The sequence below is a fragment of the Leptonychotes weddellii genome, chromosome 9 (assembly GCF_054177405.1).
Source record: "Leptonychotes weddellii isolate Sample4059 chromosome 9, ASM5417740v2, whole genome shotgun sequence".
Taxonomy (NCBI): Eukaryota; Metazoa; Chordata; class Mammalia; order Carnivora; family Phocidae; genus Leptonychotes; species Leptonychotes weddellii.
In genome coordinates this window covers 96,470,070-96,486,981 of record NC_138377.1, presented here as the reverse complement: position 1 = coordinate 96,486,981, position 16,912 = coordinate 96,470,070, and the positions used below count along the sequence as shown (strand labels likewise).

At 52.9% G+C, this 16,912-nt stretch overlaps 1 protein-coding gene and 1 long non-coding RNA gene across 4 annotated transcripts in view; one reads left to right on the top strand and one right to left on the bottom strand.

Moving 5' to 3' along the window:
- The window catches only part of CORO2B (coronin 2B), a 127,330-nt gene that overhangs the window by 18,289 nt on the left and 92,129 nt on the right, over positions 1-16,912 (bottom strand). For all 3 annotated transcript variants that reach the window (XM_081831316.1, XM_081831315.1, XM_081831314.1), the window contains one exon: positions 3,039-3,155. In XM_081831316.1, the coding sequence (XP_081687442.1) occupies positions 3,039-3,155 (117 nt within the window). The remainder of the gene's footprint in view (positions 1-3,038; positions 3,156-16,912) is intronic.
- LOC145723554 (uncharacterized) lies at positions 139-16,259 on the top strand. Its single transcript, XR_014148703.1, has 5 exons — positions 139-249; positions 9,155-9,267; positions 9,734-10,023; positions 13,451-13,633; positions 15,322-16,259. It is a non-coding gene; the product is annotated as an uncharacterized LOC145723554 (long non-coding RNA).

Here is a 16,912-nt window from a genome sequence, read left to right as displayed (position 1 = left end):
CCTCTCCCTTTCTCTGCAGCTGCTGGCCCTCTGGGAAGGCTAGGAGCATGAGGCTGGAAGCCCGTAGAGCCCTTCCCTGCCGCCTGCCAACCACCCTCCCTAGCTGCAGCCGAAGCTATAAAAAGCACAGCCATTCAACAATAGGTGACATCACCCAGCGGCGGAAAGAACTGGATTCTGCCAGATGCCAGGGAGAGTTATGGCCCCTACCTCTCCCGCAGGACAGGAGCCCACTGGGAAAGGGCCTGGGTATGTGCCACTGGAACCCTGGAGGGACGGGGTCAGACTCCTAAGGCCCTCCTCGGCTCTGGGGGAGGGGCTGGGCATGGGGCCTGGATTTCCCTGGAGGTTTTTCAGGGGTGGGGGATATGGGAAAAGAGCGGGGGAGCAGGGAGGGCTTGCTGGCTCCCTTCAGTGTCCAAGCAGAGGCGGGCAGAGACATGGGGACCTGGGCCAGACCCGCTTCCACAGCTACACTCCAGCTCCCCAGCCCCCAAGAGGAGCACGGTGCCTGGCACTTGGTCTGCGGACAGGCCTCCTCACCTGAGCTGGGGAGCTGCAGGCTCCTTCCCCTTCGTGCCACTCCTCCCAGGCCCTGCTTCGGAGGATGCCTCCCCCCGTGTGCCCTCGGTGGGTGTCTGGGCCGGACCCTGCTCAGAGAAGCCTCAGAGATGTCAATACCGAGTGTCGGATGGATCCGAACTGCCAGGCCTGTGTGGCTCTGTGCCTCAGTTCCCTCACCTGGAAACCCAGGACCTTCGGTGAGGTGCTGAGGGGGGCCGGCCCTCCCTGTGCCCCGCCTCCCGGTGGGACCTTGGGCCTCAGGGACCTTCTCCGGGAGGGGCTGCTCCAGCCTGGGGGGCCTGTTAGCTCCCTGGCCCTGAGGCCCCCAGGGGGTATGGAGACCTGACAGGGGCTGAGTGGGGGCGGAAGGAGAGCTTAGTTCCTCTCTGACCGAAGACTTAATCTTCTTCTCTCTGGCTTGGGGTGGGGGGGCTGGGGCCAGCCCTCCCAGCTGTGCCCCCAGGCCTGCTGTCCTTTCCCTTTGTCTCCCATCCCTGGCAGCCTCGCTCCTCCCTGGGTGTTCCCTTCCTCTTGGCTCCCAGGGCTGGTTTGGCTCGGGGTGTGGGGCGGCGGGGCCCTCCCCAACAGAGCCAGCCGTGACCCCCTGCTCTGGCCTGCTACTCCCCTTCCCTGATCCCTGGGGTGCGCAGTGTCCCCTACATATGTTGAGATCCTGCCCCCTAAGCTGATAGTATTGGGAAGTGGGGCCTCTGGGAGGTGAGGCCTCTGGGAGGTGACTAGGTCATGAGGGTGGAACCCTCAGGAACGGGATTAGTGCCCTTCTCAGAGAGCCTCCCAAGAGACCCCAGCCCCGGCCGCCACGTGGGCATAGGACAAAAAGAAGGCCCTCCCCAGCCATGCTGGGACCTGGCCTTGGACTTCCGCCTCCAGAACTGGGAGCAATGAACGCCTGCTCTTCACAAGCCGCCCAGCCTGGTATTTTGTTACAGAGGCTTGGGGACCGAGACCCTCCCCCCGGGGCTTCCTTCCACCCCTTCTCTGCTAGCAGTCCTGCTTCTCCAGGGCCCCGCTTTCTCGAATCTCTCCCCACCCCTACCCCTACCCTTCTGGCAACATGAATCCCACCTCCCTGAGCGCAGGGCCCTCTGTCCTACCTCCTTGGCGCAGTGACTTCATTCTGCGTGGCACTTCGGTGCATGGCCTGTCCCTACCCTTCTACCGGTGGTGTTTCTGGGGCAGGACAGAGACCAGCGGGCGCAGTGTTAGGCACAGACCCCTTTTCCTCCTCACAGCAACTGCCCAAGGCCTGTCTCATCACTGCTGTTACATGGAGGAGCAAAACTGAGGCCCAGAGAGGGCAAGTCATCTGCCCTTGGTCACCCAGCTAGCAAGCGGGCAGGCGGAGATTCAATCCCGGTTGGTGTGCGGGGGTCCGTGTGTGCGAACCGAAGAGAGCCGCTCGCCTAGCGGGGTGGGCGCCGGGCCTAAGGCTTTTCCTGCAGCCACAGCGTGGACGCCCAGTTTATTAGCCGGGCCCCTGGAGCAACAGGTACCTGACTCACCCCCGGCAGAAGTAAGGTGCTGAGCTAGAACCGGGCAGGGCCGCCCCGGTCAGTGACCCTCCCGCCCTCGCCCTCAGTCTGGCAGAGATTTGGACCAGAGGAGGAGCCAGGGTGGCCAGCGACTCTGAGAGCCCTGGCTTATCTGTCCATCCCCTCACCAAGCTGCTCACTGCTCCTCTCCTTCCCAGCCCGCTGCCCTGGGGAGAGGGCCAGAGGCTTCCAGCCCAGAGCGTGTGGGTTGGTGTCCTGACGAGCCGTGGCTGAGCAGGGGGAGCGGGGCCTGGGCGGCCGGCAGCCCTCCTATACTTCCTAGTGTGGGGCCTTGCCCGGCCCTCAGTGTGGGGGTGGCCGTGGCGGTGAGGACCAACGGCACTCGGTATGAAGCAGCCCCGAGTTGGAGCGTGTCTGCTCCCTCATGGCTGGTGACAGGCACCCAACACCTCAGCAGGCAGAGACAGAGCTGGCTGTGGTCGCTGGCACGCCTCCTTGAGTTCCCTGTACCCTGAAGAGCAGGATGGGCATTTCCTCCACCTGCTGTCTCTCCCGCTGCCCCCCTGTGCTCGCCGCACCAACCCCTGCGCCCTGCAGCCTTCCAGCTCCAGCCGCATCCTGCCCAGCCCAGGACAGGGAGGACGGTCTTCTCTTGAGACCACACACATACTGAATCACATACCTAAACTTCGTGTTTTAATTCTCACCTACAAAATCAACACTTCCAAACGACATCACACTAAAGGCGCGAGATCTGCCAAATATTCCATGGATTCGCTCTCTCAGTCCTTTTCCTAACTCCCTCCCCATTCTGGGGCTAGCTGGAAGGATGAAACAGGAGACAGAAGAAGGGCAAAGAAGGGAGAAAGAGAGGAGTTTAGGAAGGGAGGCCTCCAGGGGGAGAGCAGGGAGGAGCCCCCTGGGGGTCCACCCTCGTTGGGGAGCACCCCTCCTGCTCACCGATGTGTCCTCTGAGCACGAGGCAATGATGTTGTCAATGAATGGGTTCCACTTGATGTCCAGCACGTTGCCCTGGTGACCACAGACCTTGGGGTAGTTGGGTTCAATCCTGCCAGTCTGCCAAGGAGAAAGAGAGAGAAGAGGTTTAGTTTGATGGTCCTAGGGTGACCCTGAAAGGAGAGCCTTTATTCTGGGCTTCTAAACTGGACTGGAAGGTCCCAGAGGACCTACCATTGTCTTATTCACCTTTGTATCCCTGCCTCAGGCTGGTCCAAATTGTTCCGTGGCTGAGTCCTCCCCGACACCAAATGGTCATGGGGCAGGGGACACAAAGCAGAGCGATAAGGCAGGACCACTGTTGGTCCATATGATGCCTTTGTGCAAATTAGGAAAAGGTACCCCTTCCTCAAGTAAAAAAGTTTGAAGTTAGGATGGTCCTATTCGCCTGAACAACCAAAGCCTAGTGAGCAGCTCACACCTCCAGACACAGGAACGTATGTACTCTCCCCAGTGCCCACCCCCCCACCCCACCCGCCGCCCTCCAGGGGAGGAGGCTCCTTCCTGCTGCTCCAGGAGTCAGCAAAGAGGCCTGAGTCTCTGGGTATGAACACTGTCATACGTGTCACTCTGCCTACGCTGTGAACAGTGCGGCTCCCAGATGTGGATGCTTGTTCAGTGAGCATCTTAAACACCTGTACACAGTGCCTTGTGGTTCCAAGCATAGTTTATGGAGGCACACAGGCCTGTGTTTGAATTACAGCCCTGCTACCTTTTAGCGACATGGCCGTGGGAAAGTCAGTGAAGTTCTATGAGCTTCAGTTTCCTCATTTCTGAAATGAGGAGAATAACATCTGCCTCTTAGCCTTTGGTGAAGATTGAATGAGCTAACGCTTAGCAAAGTGCTTCGTGTGGAGATTATCATTACAGTGAATGCTCAATATATGTTAGTAGTATTATTATCATACAGATTAGACAATAACACCTCCTCCAGGAAGTCTTCCCTGATCCTTCAATGGGTGAAGAGTTCCTCCTCTGGGTGCTCGTAACATTCTAGGCTTCCTTCTATTACAGGCACCATCATGTGCAATTGCAGCCTGTTTCTATTTGTCTGCAAGCAACTGAGGACAGAATCTGTCTCTTGTCTCTGATTATCCAGCTCCTTACAAGCCTGGCACATGATCTGTGCTAGGTACATGACCTGAAAGATGTCCTTCAAAGGGAATGAATTCCACAAAAGATGAAACAAAGAATGTGGGGGAAGGGGAAGGGAAGGGAAGTCCATGTTTAATGAAGGGAAGGAAAATTACAGGCAGAAGCTGTGTTTCCATCCCCAGGACTTTTTAATACTAGGTTTTTGGGGGCATCAGCGGAAATAGGGAAGATTTTCCCAGTCACTTCCCATCGGCTGATAGTGGGTAGGTCATCGGAGGCACCTCAGGCAGGCCGTCCCTCACCACCCTTTAGGTCCCTCAACGGACTAATGAAGAAGAGAATCAATTTTTGCAAAGCCTCTGCTTCATGCGCCTTATGCTTCACCAGCATGATGGGGCAAAAGTGATTTCAGAGTGTGTCCTGCTGTAACCTCTCCCCACCCACTTTCTGCCCGCACGTCCAGCAGCTCATTTCCAGACCCTTTGACTTTTTGTGACACAGCAGTGGCCGAGATGGGTAGAGAAGAAACAGATCCAAGATTAAATGGCAATGGCACAGAGGGTGAGAAATGAGGCAGCGAAAGGGAGAGGGGGGGAAAAAAGTATCAGAGGTGTACAAAGGGGAGCTTCACGGACACCGTGCATTGTGGGAAAATTACAGAATGGAGGCAAAGGAGATCTGGGGGGCACCACCAGCAGTTAGGAATGGGGTTCCCTTTGCCATTCTATGGGGGATGCAGTTAGAACGGGGATACCTTTTCAATTACTTTTGGGCTGTTTGACTGTTTCTTTAAATGAGACTCTAAGCAGAGACTGAGCCACATGCGACCATGGCACCTGTCAGGGTTACACATGATCTTTTACTCTCACACATCCTGTGATTTAAGTCTGAGGAACTTAAGACCCAGAAAGCTTAAGCCACTTGCCCGAGTTTACCCAGCTGAAAGCAAATCAGGGGTTCCTGCCCAGGGGTGACCCTCAAGGCTGAGCTTTTTGAATCCCACTGCTCATTTGGGCCACCCCTTCTGCTCCAGCCCTGACTTCCAAGGGCAGATAGGCCCTGCCTTGTCTGCTCCCACAGCTCACACACTCTCTGACGGCACCATTCCTTACATTTGATCCCACAGGCTGCATCTGAGTGATCCCTGAGCAAAGCTGTCTGCATTACGCTTTTGGCACCCAGCCCAGCCCAGGCATATCCAAAGGGGTACTGAATCAGTCAATAGGTGGCCATCAGCTAAGAGCAGCTTCTGGCCCGAAGCCTAGAGGGACAGGTTAAGCAACATCGCTGGAACCTATTCAGAATGGAGTGAGGTCAGAGCCCTGCATCGGGAAGGGAATAAGTCTTTTTAAAGCCGAGAATGATCCTGATGTAATGTATACTCCCAGGCGGACCTTGCCTTACACAATGGATGCATTCCCCAGTAGGGTGGGGAATTACGATTGTCATGACTAAATCACACTGTTGCTTCTGTGAACGATGACCTCTGTAGTTGTGCAGTGCACAACCTACTTAGCTGTACATGGCAGCCCTCAAGGGAAGAACTCCCTTTCGACCTGGCAACTCTGCTTTTCCTATTTTATACGGTAAGGTTTCACATAACATTTTGTTTGAAAGACAAGTTCCACTACTAAGAAAAAACATCTGAAAACCACTGTTCTATGGAGAAATCAAGTAAATAAAAAAATGTAATTATTAACTCCAGGAAAAAGGTTGTGTAAGAAAGCTAATGTAAATCACAGTGATAATGATATATGTACAATATTTACATAGCTGCAATAATGTAAATCTTGAATATTTATTGAAACAAGAGTTATACTATAACATACTGGGAGCACAGAGGTAGGGAAAGTGTGTGTGTGTGTGTGTGTGTGTGTGTGTGTGTGTAGTAAGAGGGGAGACTGAGCTGGAAGAGAGCCAGATCCTCATCTTCCATAATAGGAAGTCAACATACAATGTCTAAGATTTTAAAAATCTAGACATGGCGATGAAAGCATGTCATTAAGAAATATGGGGATAAGTGCAATAGGAAACAGCTAAAATCCATGAACAGAACTCCCTTTGGGGATTGTAGGCAAGTGGGGGAGGGACTGAAGTTACAGGCAGTGGTGGGCTGGTAACTGTTTAACTGGGTTTCCAGGAAAAAAAGGCCCCATTTGGAGCATTTGCCAATTTCAGTGGTGTAAATGTTCCCACCATGCTAACTTTGATCTACCAGGTTGCTGTCAGCAACAGTAGAGTCAGGAGAGACTCCCAACAGTCCACAGTCATGTGAGATTTCTACCATGGATATCATGGACCCCAGTCACCCGGAGAGCACAGAGAGTAGTCAAGTAACTAGGGAGTGACGAATTGTTAACATTTAGTACCTTTGTTTTTGATGTAATTGTTTTGATGTAAGTTTGCATAACTAATTTTTAATAATTAATACTGTGTACCAATAATTAATAACATGTACCGGTCGGCTTGCAGAAGTCCTAAGAATGTAGCGGCAGGCTCTCCTGAGCTGGTACGAGCAGACTGCAGCACATCACTTAGGCTGTAGGCCTTGTAGCATCACTAGGCAGTGTGAGCTCTGGACCATTACTGCTTTGAGAGGCATAAAAATTAAAGAACAAAGAAATAAAATGCAGGTGCCAGATGTTCTAAAGGAAGCTTGTTCTGTATTTAAAAAAAAATATGAACAATCCTTTCCCCAGACCCCCAAATGCCTCTGTTTTCTATTCCATTTTCTGTATGGGGGTGTGACTTGAGACCAAATCTGGATCTGGTCCGTAACTTCTATGCAACACCGCCTTCTCTCACTCACTCTCCTCCTAATTCGCACAGCGACACTAACAGCCATCATTAATGTAATCAGACTTCATCCTCATAACAGCTTCATCTTACAGCCGAGGGAGCAGAGGTGTAGAACGTGTCCAGGGAGCAGAGTCAAGGTTTGTCAGTGTTTCATAAGGTTAGGATCACTGCGGAGACGGTCAGTTCACAGTGCCCCAGTGGTAGGGTGTCAGGGGTCCTGGGGCTATCCTGCCATCTGGTCCTTGAACCTCAAAGACAGCTTCAGCCTCAACAGAGCTGGGGCAGAGATCCTGCTGCCTGGGGTGGGGTGGGGAAGCCCATTCCTTGGTGTCTAGAATCCTAGAATCCCGACAGAAATCTTCGTGCTGTTGGTGTGGGCCTTAGCCTGGAGGCCTCAAAGGACAAATCCAAACCCCCTTCAGTGAGACAGACCTTCAACATCAAATGTTGGGGAGCCGCTGTTTCATACCCTGAGCCTTCTCAAGGAGAAGCCCGGTGCTGGGGGTCCGGTCATATCTCAAAAATACCTTGTCTACCGGAAGGTAACGTTGGTAGAGATTGGGACACTGGCCTCTCTGGACCTTCCTGCAAGTGCATTTGATCTGGTTTCTCAAGGACTTTTAAAAGGTTCATAGCCTTTGGCCAATAATTCCACTTGGGGAACTTATCCCAGGGCGATCCACAGAGAAGCACGGGAAGACATTCACTGCTGTGTTATTTATAATAGAGAACAATGTAATAAATGCCCAACAAGGGGACAGCGCCAAAATGAATTATGGTACACCAATATTACAGAATATTATGAGGTCACTGAAAATTGTATTTTCAAAGAATACTTAATGACTCGAGAATTGCTCAGGAGCTAATGTTTAGTGAAATAGTCAGAAGCAAGCTATGCACATAAAATGATCCCTATCTATTAAAAAAACACATAGTCTGTGAGAATATACGTCAAGACGTTAAGAGCGGTGATCTCCGGCTAGTTGGATTTTCACGGTTTCCAATTCTTCCACGATGAACATTTACAATTTGTATCCCAAAGATAGATGTTTTTTTAAAAAATTTATTTATTTGACAGACACAGAGAGACAGCAATAGAGGGAATACAAGCAGGGGGAGTGGGAGAGGGAGAAGCAGGCTTCCCGCTGAGCAAGGAGCCCAATGCGGAACTCGATCCCAGGACCCTGGGATCATGACCTGAGCCGAAGGCAGACGCCTAACGACTGAGCCACCCAGGCGCCCCCAAAGATAGATGTTATTAAAAATACACACATGCCCATTCTGCAGCTCTGACTGAAAGATATTCCTCTCTGGCTCTGGTCAAGGAGGTCCTAAAGAAGTGAGGGGCAGACTGGTGTCCACCAGATGTATAGGTTTCAGAGCTTTGCGGGGGGGAACATAAGTATGTTTGCTCACACAGCTTCTCTACTCCCTTGTTACCCCACGAATGGTTTGGGGGAAAACAAGCTCCCTGAAATGGAATAAAATTGTATAATTGACTGCAAGCAGGTTTCTGAGTGTGCCAAGGCCAGGCCCTCCCTGGGAAAGGCGGCCCAGGAGAGCGGCGGCTGCCCTGGGCCTCCGTCGAGGCTCTATCTGAACCCAGTGAACTGACTGAGGACCAGAGAGTTTCAAAACAACCTGCACTGCAGCTTCAGCCTCTTAGAATTTCCCGCTGTGGCAAAGCTGAATTTTGTACACAGAAGCAAAGCATTTCTTACCTGGGGAATCAGCTCAGTGCTGCAAGGACAGACTCTGAGCTGGAGGGAGGGTTGCCAGGCCGGAACTCACCTCAGCGGCCGAGTGACCTTGTACATGGCCCCTGGTCTCTCGGGGTTTCCCAGATTCCTACACTCTGGGCTATCACCTTTCCTGCTTCTTCGTGGCTGCCCTTTTAACTGTATGAAGCCAGGCTGGGCTGCAGCCAGAGCCCCTTGCCTCTGGTACCAGGACAGATGTGCAGAGTCACATCAAGACAGTGATCGGAAAGACGCGGGATGGCCATACTCATGATGACAATGACGATGACAAAGATGGCAAGAACAGATCAGTGGACAAGTGCTCACAAGCCCCCAAGCCTCGTGCTGAGCAATTTATGTACATTATTTTATTTAAATCTTGTTAACAACCCTACAAAGCTTCACAAAACGCTTCTAACCCTCCAGGACCAATCCATTTTAGGGATAAGAAGACTGAGCTCCTGGGCTGCCATGCTGAAGGTGAGGAGCTAGGAGGCTGGAGGCCCCTCTGCTCTGCCACTTCCTGTCTCCCACCGGAGGTGAGACACTTGCTAATGAGGGAGAAAAGTGGTCATCGATCACAAGTAGGACCTCAGAAGTTCTCGGGAGCTTCTCAGGACTGGCTGGCTGGCAACTCTGAACTTGCTCTCGGAGAACCCCGTTCCCTCACACAGTCTCTCCCTTCTCCCCGGTGATTCTCAAACTTGGCTACATTTTAGAATCACCTGGGAAGTTTAAAAAAATCCCAATGCCCTGGTTGCGCCCCTCTTGATTTAATCGCCATGACTGGGACCGGGGAGCCAGACAGACATCAGTATTTTTTCAAGATCCCCAAGTATTCCAGTGGGCAACGAAGTTTGGGAGTTCTAATGGTGGCATTCCGAGCTTTGGTGGGGGGAGCCATTTTTGGCCACCCGGTCATCACGCTCGTGCTCTGCGCTGTCCCATGCCCCCCAGACCACCCCATTCGGCTGCTTGCAGTCTTCTCTGTTCTCTCTCCTCCAGATGGAAGATGATACTAACAGAGAGAGAGTCATCATAAAATGGGAAGCGTAGTCCTTCTCCTCAAGGCCCCTGTGTCGCGGCCCTGGGCCTGAAGGAAGCCTGGTCCTCAACTCACAGCCCTTGACACTCCACAAAGCAGTTCCACGTACGTGTACTCAATGAGCATCACTCAGGGAAGGTGCGACTGGACAAAGAAGGACAGTCGTTCCTGGTCACCACACCTGAAATGATAGCCAGGACGTCTGTGCAGGTTCGGGGCCCTGAGCGCCACGATGGCCTTCTCAGCACAGGTAAAACTCCTAAACTCGGTGTGTCCCTCACCCAAAGTGCGGGAGCCCCCCCAGAGTATACCCGATTTGCCAGTGACAGTCCCCAACACTTGCTCGTGCATAGACATTTATACACATGTGCACACACGACCCACGTGGCCATTTGTGTCCAGGCCTCTGACTCTGCTCCTTCCCTCCCTCCATCCCGATCAGAATGCACCGGTCTCATGTCCCATAGTTTGGGCCCTGATCTCTTCGGCCAGTTAATCCAATAAACAAAAGCCTTCTAAGGAGGACACTGGGGGATAACGGGTCAGTCTGTTCCTGCTTGAAGTTCATCTATGTGGGTACCGACAGGAGCCTTTAGAGAGCCTTCTGGCCCCCAGGTAACTCTCCTGGGTTTTCAGACTCTCAGGCAGTCTGGGAGGAGATCTATTTTGGATGGAGGGCTTTACTCATGCTAGAGCTTGCAGGATTGCTCTGCGGGATTCCTGAAGTGGGTCCCCGATTTGTCCGTTTGCCTCTAGTGTCAGCCCTCTTCAATTCTTTCCCCGATTCATCTTCCGTACTGTCACCTAGAGTCCACCTCTGCTGCAGTAACTCCCCCACTCCATAAGATTCAATGGCTCCCTATTGCTTAGATTTGAAAAGCTGAACTCCTTATTCAGACATCAGAGCCGTTGTAGTCCAGCTTGGTCCTGCTTCGACAGAATCCCTCATCCCACTGCTGATGCCACACCATGGCTTTGCACACACCTCCGTGCCCCCGCCTCCAATGCTCCTGCTACCTAGATGACTTTTGTTCCTGGTTCATCCCTGCCACAAGGCTGTGAGCACCATGAGGTCAGTGACCTTGATAAAGGTATGGCTGGGACCTCGTTCAGGGCCCAGCTCGTAGCAGGAGCTCAAGCTAGGTGAATGACTGCCACCCAATTTCCCACCTCTGGGCCTTTGCTCATGCTGTTCCCTTAGCCTGGACTCCCCTTCCCATCCTTAACACCTAGAAAATATCATCCAAAGACTAGACAAATGCTCTCTCCCATCCCTGTGCTGGGAGATAATTCTGGAATCTCTCTTGTGACCTTGAGAAACTACATCTGGGGCTGAGCTTCAGGGGTAGATGCGGAGTCAAAGGGCAGAGTGTGGGAAAGGGGCTGTGAATGCTCTCAAGTTAGACATCCGGACGGAGACCAGCACATGGCGGGAACTCAGAAAGCCTCCTAACCCCACGACTTCCTGTTGTGATTTTCCCCTCATTCTTTCATCTTTGTGTTTTTCAAGATGAAAAGGGTTTGCTGACTTTTCCAGTTAAGATCCCTGGTGTATTTGTATGTGTGTATGTGTGCATGGGCAGAGGGAGTGGGAAAAGGCTCAGCGGGGGTGGGAGGGTTGGGGGAGTGGAGAGAAGGTGTTGTTTGGGGAACAGCTGTGAGGAATCCTGTTTCTTCGGGTATTTCAGCTCTGGGAGACACACTCACTTCTTCCAGGCTCCAGGAAGAACAGGTGATGGGGCCACCTTTGTCCACGGTCCTAGGCAGTATCCTTTTGCAGACCCCATGAGAAGAGATAAGAAGCTCCCTGGGTCTGGGATAGGAAGATGTGGAGTGACAGTGAGGGTGTGTGTGTGTGTATTGGGGAGGGGGCTTCCTGGGACCTCAGAGTTCATGCCTGTCTCTGCAGTTTCCTGATTACTGGCCCCTTTTATAAAACCCTATGCTAAAATACATAAAGAAGATAAGAAAACTCCAAACTGACAAATCTGATGGGATGTCCTGGCCAGGGGCGGGGCGGGGGTTGTGCCCTTGGCTGCTACTAATCTACTGGGGGAAACAGACAATTGGTGGGCTGTGCTTTGGTGGGGGAAATATGGGGAAAGGGGAGGTTATGGGAGCACAGAGGAGGGAAAGTACTGGAGACTCTGAAATTAGGAAGGCCTTCCCAGAGGAGGTGCCAAAGATCCAAAGGAATGATAATACACAGCCAGGGATAGCATGGGAGATGCTTAAGACACAGAAAGACCAGCGCCTGCAAAGCCCCGGGTATATCTGGAAAGCGAAGTAAGTGGAGAGAGACAAGGCCACAGAGGAAGGCCTAGACACACAGCTGAGGAAGTTGCTGGTCTTGAGAAGGAGTCTGGACTCTACCCCATGGCAATGGGAGCCTTTGATGGTTTAATGCAGGAGAATGGGCTGCAGGGGGACCCAGGTGTGCCCAGCAATTCCTGCAGAGCAAGAACTATGTTATATATACTCAGGGAGCTGAGGGGCTGGGGAGCATGTTTCCTGGTATCCCAGGCCTTAAGTGTGATGGGGGACAGGGTGTGGGGAGAGACCGCAGAGGGAAGGAGATTCTCCAGCATCCCAGGCCCCCCATCACTTCCCAGTGTCCCACAGTAGAGAAGGGGTGTGTGGGCAGAAACCCCTAAATGTAACCTGTTGGGACCGTGAAAGAATTGGCAAAAATACAAAAAAAATTACACACGACAAAAATATAAAACATACAAAAATACAACATACAAGACAGCATCTATGCAAATTGGGAAAGACTTAATTTTGTTTTACAATGAATAGAAAAGCAATTTCTAGTCCAGGCAGAAAATCGAAAGAAAAAGCGTGCTCACACACGCTCTCAAGGTCAAGGGGAGCACCAAGCCCTCCCTCCCGCCCCCCACCACAGAGCCTGGCTCTCCCGGCAGGTGGGGAGCCCGGGGGACACATGGCCTGGGCCACTGTGGGGTCGGCCACAGGCTCTGCTATGTCTCCCCACTTCTTGGCCCCAAACAGGCCTCATCCTGCGTGCACCTTCCAGAGCCTGGTTGGTGCCTCTCCCCAGGGGCCCTGCCACAGAGAGGGCCCTAATGGAAACCCACCTCAAATGGGAGCAGCCTGGGGAGGGATGGAGGCCTGGATGGGCCTGAGGGGCAACCTAGTCAAGGTCAGGAGCAGCTCCCGGGTCAGCCCTTTGCTTTCTGGCCCAGAGGCCTGAACACCTGATACACCAAGGGCCATCTCAACAGAGACCCCCACCCCCCAGGCCTTCTTGTGTTTTCCAGGGATATTGCCAAGAATATAAAAATCACTTGCACTTGCTGCCTGGGCCACAGAAGGAGAGAGAAAGGGACCCCCTCTGGCCTGAGGCTCTTACTGAGACACCCCTGCGTATGTCTCCCGCAGCTTGAAAGGAAGCTCCTTCGGGGTTACTGTTTTTGTCCAGTCCCCCCAGGGTCCGGGGGACACCACTGAACCTCCATCCCAGTTAGAAGGCCAGTAGCCTGGGGGTCAGCGCACTTGGACTTATGTCACCCCTGCTGCTCACTGGCTGGTGGCCTGGGACAAGTTCCCGCCTCTCTGGGCCTCAGTCTCTCCTTCAGAACAGTGGGGGCATTCTGGAGGGCCCCAGATAACAAACCCGTGGTACACCTGTCACCCCGGGGCTCCTGTCTCTACAGCAGGCTTTGCTAATGGCTCACTGCCTCCTGCCTGAGCCCTGCACTCCTTCTTGGCGATCAGCAAGAGGACGTCTGAATGTCTGCCCAGGGCCACGTGACCCTCTAGAGCCCTGACAGCTGTTCGCCAAGCCCCAGAGATGCGGGGCAGCTCTCAGCACTCAGAGAGGACGCCTGAGGCCTCTGGTAAGTTAATCCCCACAAATGCCTTCACATCTGCCCCTTCCAGACCCACTGTGCCCACACCCCCCTACCCCCCCAGGTGCTCCAGCAGCCTTCCAATTGGTCTCCTGGGTGCTTGGCTCCTCCGGAACCCCAGTGTGAGGTCGGCATTCCATAATTATCACTCTCATTGTACAGCCCCTCCGGAACCTTCCATGGGTATAACCATTTGTAGGAATTTGGGCAGTTGGATATCCAAGTTCCTTTCCTGATTTGGGGGACTGATGGGATGCAGCTCCTCACCTTGCATCACAAGAGCTGAAGTGGGGCTCCTCCAACCCAGAGTTCTCTGGGGGCCAAGGAGGGACGCCTGACTGGACATGGCCAATACTTCCCACCCAAGATGGCCAACGACTGACTTAACTTCCTGCTCTGGGCCCTCAGGGCTGACTTAGTGCTTCTCTGTGTTCCAAGTCTGGCCCTTCACCGCCCCCAGCCCCTTGAATCCGTGAAGGCCCCCAATCCCTGTCTGCTTACGAGGACCAGGGTGACCTCTGTTGTTAGTAACCAGGAATCCTGACTGAGGCATCTGCTTTGTCCCTACCTCCTCAAGCTATCTGCTTGGCTTTTGGGGGCCCACATCCTGATCTACCTGCCCTCCCCTAACCTTACTCACCAGTTTGTCTAGCTCTATTGGGGTCATACTTCTCAGATCTGTCAAGAGACAGGCCCTATGTTAAATGTTATGTCTCAGGTTCTAATAAAACACAGAAATCTCCTGAAATTCCAGAATTTTGATGACCACACCTTATCTCAGACTGCTTCTCACATCTGGAAGAAACACAGAACTTCTTTGCTGGATCATGGGTGTCCTGACCCTTGGTTGGGGAAAATATGGTCCCCAAATCAGAGGACTCCCCACTGGCCCATGACTGCCTTACTGCCCATCCCCACATTCCTCAGGACACCCATCCTTAGAAGAATCTGTTCTGGACCCTCTGTAAGCCCTACCCATCCTTCAGGAGCCACCTTGACTCCTGTTCCTGCTGAGACATCTTGTTTGACTCCTCCACATCTTGTGACTGTCCCCTTCCATCAGCTTCACAAGCCTGTCCCCCCATGAACCACCACTGGTGATAATGTTGGCTGCCATTTCCTGAGGGCCTTCCAAGTGTCACACCTGAAACCAAGTGTTATTTCAATTAATTATCACAAGAACCTTATGAAGTACATATCATCATTGTGGCCATTTTACAGATGAGGAAACCAAAGCTCAGAGAGATTAATTAATACAGTGGCAAGGCCAGGACTCAAGCCTCAGTCTGCGTGACTTCTGAATTAGGACGTAAGTTATGCAAGGCCTGGTGCTTGGTCTTGGTCTCTGCTGTAACCTGAATGCCTGCAATTGTGCCCGACCGATGACAGGATCTCAGTAAATTTTCACTGAGTGCTATAAACTGTCTGAGTGAGAATAATGTTACAAACTCTGGGCCAAATCAGATCCCCTGTGTAGTTGCATGGGTTGTGCACTGCACAACTCAAAGGAGGTACCGTTCACAAGGTGTATAGTCTTCTGTGGTTCTCTAACCTCGATGCTGCCCTGCTTCTCAATTTAGCATTACCTTGTACTGTTTGCTTTCTTTCATGGATGTTGGTTGTCTTCCCCAAGAGATTATCAGCACCCTCATTGTTTTTTTTTTTTTTTAATATAGGCTCCACACTCAGCATGGAGCCCAACACAGGGCTTGAACTCACGACCCCGAGATCAAGACCTGAGATGAAGTGTTGGATGCTCAACCAACTGAGCCAGCCAGGCGCACCATCAGCACCTTCATCTTAGATGAGACAATCATGGAGGGTTCTCAGCAGAGTATGGGACCCAGGGAAACCTACGAAGTATAAAACATGCTTCTTATGCCCTCTGGCCCTAAACACAATGTCAGTCTATATTCAGGATCAAATAATCCCCCAACCACATGCTGCTAGTTGCCCAGATGCTGCTTTTGTCAGCAGTGGGAGGGGATCGTAGGGCACTGTTCACACTCCCCAGAGCTGGGCCACTCCTCTGCTTCGTCTCTTTGGAATTTTCCCCCGAGAGAGCCCACCATCCATCAAGAGCATGCAGACTCTGCAGGGACCCAATGCCTGACATCTTCATGGCCAAGTCTCAGCCCCAGGCTGGCACTGCCCACATGGAAGCTGCGGAACCCGAAGGCAGGGCGGGGGACCTGTGGCTCACCCCTTGGCCTCGGTCCATCAGGGATATCTAAGAGGCCATCAGGGATATCTAAGAGGCTGCGCCACCTCGGAGGCAATGACCCTGGGACATCAATGGCCTTGAAAGCCCCCTTTAAATGGAAGGTGAGCAACTCACTTCTTAGATGCCCCCCCCACCCCATCTCAAGCCTTCTCTCACTGTATCTGCTGAAGCCGGGTGGTCCTCGGCGGCTGGGTGGTGGGTGAAGGGACGTACCGCATGCCCTCCAGGCTCCTGGAGCCAGTATCTGGCTCTGGCTCTGCGCACACCAATGAGTGAGCAAGTCCCTTCCTCCCGGGACTTCAGTTTCCTTCAGGAGACAATGAACGTAAGCCCCTCCGCACAGCCCTGGCACCAAATACGCACTCAATAAACCTCACTTATCATTATTATCTACAAAATAGGGGTCTGTGTCCCCACCCTGCCCCTGTGTTCTGCATCCAGGACCACCGCCGCCCCCGCCACTCTGCTCAGTGCCTCTGGGCTGCCTCTCTCCCGTCCATCGTCCATCGGTGCGCTCTCCACGGGTGGGGCAGGTGCCTAACCCAAGCTGCAAACCCAGCCCAGCACAGCCCCTGCACACGTGCTCAGAAGTGTCTGTGGGACGGAGCTGAGACATCGGGGCCCTTCCAGCTCTGACTGACTGTGGTTATAAATTGACCCTCCACCCATTTGCTCATCCAACACAGACAGGGACCCTCCCTGGGCTTGGCACTGGCCGCCTAGAAAGGAAATCCACCCCACCCCTGCCACAACCCTTTGAATGTGAGCTCCATGACATTCTGTTTTGGTCACGGCTACCTGGCACAGTGCTGAGAATAGGATAGACTCTCAATAAGTTTTTATTGAATGGATGTATGAGTGCGAAGCAGGTGACCTTTTGCAAAAGATCCATACCGTCCCTTATCCGCGCATAGGGCCCGGGCAGGGACTGGCTCTTACCGAGGAGGAGCAGAGCTGGGCTGCCAGAGGGGGTGGGGCGGGGAGCACATCCCCTGGTAGGCCTGCTACCGGGCCTCCAGCCAGATCCATTATCTTTCCCGTGA